The 8,941-nt window shown below is 37.8% G+C and overlaps 1 protein-coding gene across 1 annotated transcript; it reads right to left on the bottom strand.

Annotated features, from left to right (window-relative positions):
- Positions 1 to 7: 7 nt before the first annotated feature.
- On the bottom strand, positions 8 to 2,618 carry LOC134824035 (uncharacterized). The gene is made up of 8 exons (XM_063835709.1): positions 2,477 to 2,618; positions 2,096 to 2,280; positions 1,802 to 1,981; positions 1,459 to 1,643; positions 928 to 1,061; positions 616 to 675; positions 266 to 376; positions 8 to 126 (listed from the first exon to the last, which is right to left on the bottom strand). The coding sequence occupies exons 1-8, from the start codon at positions 2,553 to 2,555 to the stop codon at positions 110 to 112; spliced, it is 951 nt and encodes a 316-aa protein (XP_063691779.1). The 5' UTR covers positions 2,556 to 2,618; the 3' UTR covers positions 8 to 109.
- Between the last annotated feature and the right edge of the window lie 6,323 nt (positions 2,619 to 8,941).

Raw genomic sequence — 8,941 nt, 5'->3', positions numbered from 1 at the left:
TTGCAGAAATATAAATGAGTTCACTTAACATAACAATAAATTAAAAAACATAATTTGTTTGGAAAGCATTAATAAGGTATCAATCCCTTGGTTTCTTGACTGCTTTGATTCAGCATTTCAGTGCACCTGCGATAATGGGAGATTAGAATAATCGGTTAACTGAGTAACATTTAGCTGGCAACAAATAATATAAAGTACTGCTTGTAATAAAAGTCAATGTAATGACGTCACGTTACGGTGTGATGACGTCACGTGATAGTCTTACCTGTTTCTCTAAGTTCAGTAGCAGCTAGTTTTACAAGTTGAGATCCTATTCCTATCTCCCCCTCCTTCTGCGTTTCGTGTTTCCTCCAGTCCACTAATCTTGACTCTCTTCCTGATGGAATAATAAATTAAGTTTCTCTTCCTGGTTGGGCCACATTCTTCATAATAAGCAAATATTTTAATCTAATTTACTCGACTTAAAATGCCCTTCGCTGTGTAGTTTTCCACAATTATCTTATTTTCAAATCAAATAATGTTATAGCTCGTTTATGTACGACCATAAATGAAGAAACTAGTTTTATTGCTAATATAAGGGACTAATCAGCGTATAATTGGAAGATAATCACTCACTTTTTGATGCTACTTTTCGACACGTGTCTTCTGAAGCTGTCATTCTCTCCAATGTCGACTCTGCAGAGGAATTTAGTTACCATGGCCTGGCTATAGTTACCATTTAGTATAACGATTATGTTTTGTCGTTAATATTTACGGAAAATCAAGGTATAATTCGTCACTACGAAGGGCATAATTAATTGTTAATGGTTGCAGACTTCTTATCTATAAATAAATTCCATCAGCAACAGTTCACACAACCTTATTTGGGCATCACGTGCCAATATATTTACAGCAGTTCAACTAGGCAACATGTTAAAATTAACTTACTTTCCTCTAGATGTGGGTGTCCGAAAGGGATGATGTATTTGTATCTTTTCTGAGGTTGTGCTGCTTCTACCTTCTTCTTGATATCCTGGATATCTCTCTCTTTCATCTTGATATTCTCATTTCTCCCTTCTATCCTGAAGGTGGGAGAAACAAATTTGTAAGTTTGTTTAGAAGTGTTCATGAACTAACATTCTGGTTTGTTCGAAGAGTTCCTTCTCTAAACTAACTTGTTGGTTTGTTTGAAGAGTTCCTTCTCTAAACTAACTTGTTGGTTTGTTTGAAGAGTTCCTTCTCTAAACTAACTTGCTGGTTTGTTTGAAGAGTTCCTTCTCTAAACTAACTTGTTGGTTTGTTTGAAGAGTTCCTTCTCTAAACTAACTTGTTGGTTTGTTTCAAGAGTTCCTTCTCTAAACTAACTTGCTGGTTTGTTTCAAGAGTTCCTTCTCTAAACTAACTTGTTGGTTTGTTTCAAGAGTTCCTTCTCTAAACCGACTTGCTGGTTTGTTTCAAGAGTTCCTTCTCTAAACTAACTTGCTGGTTTGTTTGAAGAGTTCCTCCTGGATCCCCTCGTACTCATCCTCCTTTTCTGTCAGGATTGACTCCAACTCTCTCAACCTACTGGACACCACATCTGCTGCTTTTACTCCAAAACCCTTAGCAATCTTCTTCATTCCGTCTCCATAGTGATGGTCTACTGATAATCTTCTGTTCTCCCTCTGACCATGGGAAAATTTCATCATACTTCATTTATTGTCATTTGCATGGATCGTTTTTAATTTCATTAGAGATGTAAGTCAAATTATTGTCAAAAAATGATTCGAAGAGATTAAAACGATTTGCAGATTCGTACTACATTTTATCAATTAAAGATTACCCCGTAAGAGATGCTGCCCAGGCCAATGTTCTCCTGGGCTATTTTCACGAAATGGACCCAGTTCTTTGCTCTCTTAGCGGATGAGAAAAGGAAGATTATGTTCTTGATACCTTGTCCGGGAACGTTCGTAACTGTTACCAGTCTCAAGTTCTGTTGTGTCCGACACTTTACTATTTTCTCCTGTAGCGTTAGTAATATAATTCAGGTAAACATTTAATAACTAATATACGCATGTTGCATTGCTCTAGTGTTCTACAAGAAAAAATACCAAAAGTTAAACAAGCGAATTTGTACCTCTTTTAGAACAGGCTTGAGAATAAGGTCAGCTATTCCCAAATCAAAAACTTCGAATGGTTCTTTATCATCAAATACTTTGACTGGATGGGATTCTTTCTGACGGTGAAGTCGTAGTATACAGTCGTCCGGAGTGAATCGAGCAAGACAGTGTACAGAATCGTTGTTGACCGTGTCAGCGAAATCTGAAATCAACTGTGAATGAAGTTGTTCATTGCTCCACTTTATTCTTCGGTATTATCATTAAAATCATTTTATTTACCTTCAATGAAATTACGGATAAGAGTATCGACTATCGATATCAAATGGCTACTTTGATGCCATTTTCGATCAAACAGTTTATAAACATTAACAAGAAAAGCACTGTTTGAGAATTGTTACCAGTCGACTCCTGATAAAAGCCTGTAAAGTATTCCAATTCTTCTTTCATAACTTTGATAGCTAATTCACTTTGTGCCATGACAGATCTTTCAATCGATACTACAAAAAAGATGGTGTGCAAATTCAATAAGAGTGATTCTCAGTAAGAATGTTTAGCAAAACGATATTGGACTACTGTGACGAACAGCAGACAAACAATGATGGCATGATTGTAATTGTCTGATGGAATCATTAGACAATACATTAATACATTAATCACAGTTCTAAACTTCTTAGAATCATAATCTAACACAGTTCAACATTACCATGACAACATGACGCAACGCTACAACTGCAAACAGCAGGCGCAAGAAAGTAAAAGTGCAACCAATTGGTTGCGAGAGTTTTGCGCGCAAAACATAAGCGTGCAATCTAACGACACGTGCAGCACTTATAGTAATTTTGCGCGAAACACGCGCGCCATACACATTTTCTTGCATGTTGCAGGTTTGAGGTCGCTTACCTGTACTGGGGACCTCAGGCTATTATATTTATGTTCATAATCATTAGAGTCAGAGATTAGACTGAATGACAGGAAATTGAGATCGGGAATATGACTTCACTAATTTGTATGTTGTAGGTTTATATTTATAACCTACCGAGGCCAAAGACGCACATCGAGTTGGACTCTGGACTCGTCGACGGTCGCGGTATTGGAACAAATATTTTACGATCAGTATCAGTTTATATCACCCGTTAAATACGTACGTATGAAATAGTTCCATAACATTAACTTGTTCCATAACTACTTGAACTATGAATCGTTTAAGATTACTTTTAAGGCACTACGACAATAAAGCTGCTCACGTTGTTGTGCTTTTTACTTTGTAGGTTTATAACCTACCACTCTACCAGGACGCGTGCCGAGTTGGACTCGTCGACGGTCCTAATATTTGGAACAAATATTTTAAGTGTATCACCCGTTAAATTTTTACCGAGAAATAAGACAGATGCAGATGCGTAATTTTTACATCGAATAGCAAGTTGGTTTAGCTAGAACAACAATGAACATTGGTTGACGATGAGAGAGATCGTTGCTCTGCGAGATCGTTGCTCTGCGAAGCAGAGCAACGATCGATGCGAAGCAAGAATGCTAGTTCGCGCGGCGCGTCGAAGCGGCGAAGTCCTCCAACAATGAAAAATATTGAATATGAGAGTCTAGTAGCAAGCAATAGTGAATGAACTCAGGCACGTAGCCAGGGGGGGGCTAGGGGGGCGGCAGCCCCCCCGGAAAAAATCGAACCCCATAAAAAAGATAAGCCCCCTAGTCCCCATGGTCGCCTGGTAACTGGGCTGTGTTTATGACTGCAGTCAGTCAAAGATTTGAACTGTGGATTGGTAAATATATGTCATTAAATCCAAGCAAACATTCTAGAAGACTTCTATAATTATAGTCAATAGTGTCCCCTAGACCGTAGGAAATGTAAAAATCTTAAAACGATGAGGCCTGAGTAAGTCGGAGAATGCAGATTGCTGTTGTGAAGTTACCAAATTTACGTGAGTACTTGATTCTTTTCAATCCCAGTTTATTGCTGTCCTACAAATTTCTTTAATGCCAAATGTCGTCTAAAACACCCTGTTTCGCAAAAAATTTCCGGGGGGCTGCGCCCCCCTAGCCCCCGCCAAGGGGCTGCGCCCCCAGACCCCTGCCACAGCTTGCTCGCTGCGCAGCTTGATTGGACGCGTCGGCTCGCTTCGCTCGCCGACAGCCCCCCTCAAAGAAAAATCCTGGCTACGTCCCTGAATGAACTAGCAACTAGCAAGCTTGATAACATAAAATAGCTTAAAAATTTAACAGCAGTGCATGTTGATTCACGATGTCAATCCTTCCTATACTAGCGCGGCGCGGCCCAGTAGTGCATTGCGCTACAACATGCAGTGCATGCTGAGTGCAAGGTATTAATTGACAGTTGACGATCGCGATGTCATTTTTTGCAGCTCGGCGAAGCCCAGTATAGTAGCGCATCTCGCCGATCGGCGATCTCGCGCTAGGTAAGGTCATTATTTTAAAATTTCTTCTATTTTCGATTAAAATTTAAAAAGTGGTAAAAATTTAAATTTTGTTTGCGTGCAATTTTTATATTTTGGTACAGAAATACCGTGAGTAAATTTATTCCATATACATATTATTGATTTAATGTATTAAATACAGTTACGTGTTATGTGTTATGGCCAAAATGATTTTAAAATGAAACCAAAATGTTGCACGCCGCGCATATTTTCGTCGATTTACACCGTAGTGTGAAAATCGAGCGCTTCCGCAAATAAATTCATATTTTCACAAGAATATCTTGTTTTAAAAAGTTCTTTGCTTACTCCCTTCACACAATCTGAAAGGCCACTATGCGAATTTTGGGTCTGCCAATATGATCGATTTTTTAGCTTAATAAGAAAATCACTTCTGTTTTGCTTTAAATTATAATATGTCGGACAATCATACTTAACAGCAAACAGCACGATCCGAGCGTTCTAAATCACTACAGTCGCGATCTTCGAGATTGTTAAAGGGCCCCCGACAGTTGGAACCAACTCGAATCGATGTATTTTCGGACGCTGATTCCGAATCATCCCCATAACATGAGATAAAATGCTCCCCTGGCGAGATAATGGCGGAAAACTGTTTTGATAACGTAATATGACCGTATAAGGAAGTCAGTCTAATTTCTCGTTAGGGTTAGGGTTTCAGCATATGCTTTTGTTAAGGATTGGGTTAGGGTTAGGGTTTGGATCAGATTAGAGGGTTAGGGTTTCGAATAGTCGTTCAGGACCAGCTAGAGAACAGATTGAAAAAGTCACGTGACAGTCGAGTGTAGAGTGATTAATCATCATCCAACACGATCTAACCTGCTATAAGTGGACAGCATGGAATTATTTACTGTATTGCTGTGAAGGACTCGATAGAATCTTTTTGATCGTAATACGTTACACCACTGCCTACAAGGATGCGGTGATGTGATGCTGGATGCTTGGTACAGAAACTTGCGGGATAGATGATATCTATTGCTCAGGATTTACGATTGTGCTCTGCCAATTGCATCACTTGATTTAATTTATTGTATATATACTGTTTGACATTTTCCCCATTTTTACCAATGGCATAATGGAGAATTGGCCAATAAAAATTTCCATTTATGCCATAAAACGTATGCCATTTATGCCATTTTATGACATTCTATGCCATTGGAAATGTTTGATACAATACATTTCTATTTTCTTTATTTGTAAGAATGGCATAATGGAGAATTGGCCAATAAAAATTTCCATTTATGCCATAAAACGTATGCCATTTATGCCATTTATGCCATTTTATGACATTCTATGCCATTGGAAATGTTTGATACAATACATTTATATTTTCTTTATTTGTCATATGAATCTTTAACGATCATTCCAAGCGTTATAAAGCATGAAAAATGTCTCTTATTCAAGTACTAATAATAATTTGCGAATTTAAAGTCATCCTAAAGGTCAAATATGAAGACCTAAATTCATGGCATAAATGGAGAATTGGCCAATACAAATTTCCATTTATGCCATAAAACGTATGCCATTTATGCCATTTTATGCCATTGGTACCCCCCCCCCCCCCCAGCAGGAGAAATAGTTCTGATTGGTTTGGTATCTTGGTTTTCAAAACACTTCATTTGGTTATTTCAAACAAAATAATCTGTGAGAAAGTTAAGAAATCAAGGACTTGATTTGTTTATTTGTTCACAGTTCTATTTTAACACCTCATATTTTTTTTAATGCAGTCACTCAGATGATTTTAAATCAGGACACTTCAACAAAGACACATACTCTGCCCACAATAAGGGGCCATAATTTTTAAGTTATGTAACAGTACGAATGTATAGAATTATTATTATTTAACACCTCACAAGACATTTTGCCTTGTGATTTCATGTTAACCCCCTTTGAAATTATTCACATAAAAGCATACTGTTACCCTACAGCTCTACAGGAATAATCTCCATGTGTTGATGGTACTGTTCTCAAGATTACTAAACTGCAGAAAACACCCACAGGCACGAATCATCACTTTATTCGTTAGGGATTTCTCTCGAAAATTTCGGGCTAAAGGAAATTCTAATGTTACTCAGAGAACTACATTAAATGGTGCCAAAACGGAGAATTCTGTTCCCCTTAAAGCTGCTTCTCTTTCTTGGAGACCAATCATCAAACAACTGTTGTTCACTCTGCCCTTCCTCTTCGTTGTCCAAACTGGAAATGCTTTGTTCGAAGTAATAGAAACTAAATTCCAACATGCATTGACATCTATACAGACAAGATTTGATGTTTATGATGATAGGTGGGGTCAAATCATAAGAAATTACTGCAATTGTCCTGATACATTGTTTAATAGAAGGATTATTCAGCTGATCGTATTCTCATCTTTTTGCTTCATTAGTTCCATGTTCCTTCTCAGATCAGAGAAATTAATGAGAATGTTTGGAGCAGGCGCATCGTCTTCATTTTTCTCTCCAATAACCTCTATATTTTTACATGGTTCTGTACCCCATTTAGCTTGCAACATGCTCTCCTTGTACGTTTTGACAATTGGCTGGCATGGTAAGGGCCCAGTTGCAAGTGGCTCATTAGACTGTATGAGTCACCAACACTTGTTAACTTTTCTCATAATGTCAGGTGCTGTAGTATCCCTCGTTTGTAATGCAAGGTATGCGCTGCTCAGGAGTAGGGATATCTCCGTGGGGTTCTCAGGATCTCTGTGTGCTCTGCTTATGTTTGAAATCGCCCAGAAACCAGAGAGCAGAGTTTCATTTATCTTCACAAGGCCGGACCGGCACTTTTCTGCGGGAGATGCTGGGAAACTTGTTGTGTGCTTTGAACTGGTACTTTTAGCTCTGTCAAGATATCACAGAATTGATAGTTTTGGGCACCTTGTTGGCCTTGGTTTTGGGTTTATGTACAGCAAATTTGGCATTAAAAGATGGAATGAAGAAATCAGAATAATGACAAAACATTGTGATGATGAGTTAAACAGTAAGTGAAGGAGTGCAAGTGGAGGGTTGGTTTGGTTAAGAATTTTATAAAATTCTTTGTTATAAGAATTATTAATTTACAGAGGTTTACTGACAGAACGGACCCTAAAATTCTTAGTAGTTGGATCGAATTTAGACAGATCTGGTACAGATTTGGTACTGCTTTAATAAAGTTTTAGTCAGGCATCATGGTTTGAATTCAATCGAGTGTGGCCTAGATTTGGTTTGTTATAAATTCCAGTTTAATAAGGATTTGTTGGGGCTATCTGTGCTGCAACACCAAAATAGTTTTCAAATTCGAAGATTTGGGTAATTTAGTTGTTTAAATTATTCTTTTTCTTTGCTTACTCCCTTCACACAATCTGAAAGGCCACTATGCGAATTTTGGGTCTGCCAATATGATCGATTTTTTAGCTTAATAAGAAAATCACTTCTGTTTTGCTTTAAATTATAATATGTCGGACAATCATACTTAACAGCAAACAGCACGATCCGAGCGTTCTAAATCACTCTACAGTCGCGATCTTCGAGATTGTTAAAGGGCCCCCGACAGTTGGAACCAACTCGAATCGATGTATTTTCGGACGCTGATTCCGAATCATCCCCATAACATGAGATAAAATGCTCCCCTGGCGAGATAATGGCGGAAAACTGTTTTGATCACGTAATATGACCGTATAAGGAAGTCAGTCTAATTTCTCGTTAGGGTTAGGGTTTCAGCATATGCTTTTGTTAAGGATTGGGTTAGGGTTAGGGTTTGGATCAGATTAGAGGGTTAGGGTTTCGAATAGTCGTTCAGGACCAGCTAGAGAACAGATTGAAAAAGTCACGTGACAGTCGAGTGTAGAGTGATTAATCATCATCCAACACGATCTAACCTGCTATAAGTGGACAGCATGGAATTATTTACTGTATTGCTGTGAAGGACTCGATAGAATCTTTTTGATCGTAATACGTTACACCACTGCCTACAAGGATGCGGTGATGTGATGCTGGATGCTTGGTACAGAAACTTGCGGGATAGATGATATCTATTGCTCAGGATTTACGATTGTGCTCTGCCAATTGCATCACTTGATTTAATTTATTGTATATATACTGTTTGACATTTTCCCCATTTTTACCAATGGCATAATGGAGAATTGGCCAATAAAAATTTCCATTTATGCCATAAAACGTATGCCATTTATGCCATTTTATGACATTCTATGCCATTGGAAATGTTTGATACAATACATTTCTATTTTCTTTATTTGTAAGAATGGCATAATGGAGAATTGGCCAATAAAAATTTCCATTTATGCCATAAAACGTATGCCATTTATGCCATTTATGCCATTTTATGACATTCTATGCCATTGGAAATGTTTGATACAATACATTTATATTTTCTTTATTTGTCATATGAATCTTTAACGATCATTCC

This window comes from Bolinopsis microptera, chromosome 12 (assembly GCF_026151205.1).
Source record: "Bolinopsis microptera isolate Bmic1 chromosome 12, MBARI_Bmic_1.0, whole genome shotgun sequence".
NCBI lineage: Eukaryota > Metazoa > Ctenophora > Tentaculata > Lobata > Bolinopsidae > Bolinopsis > Bolinopsis microptera.
The sequence above is the reverse complement of the archived record's forward strand: the minus strand, read 5'-3'. Positions and strand labels throughout refer to the sequence as shown.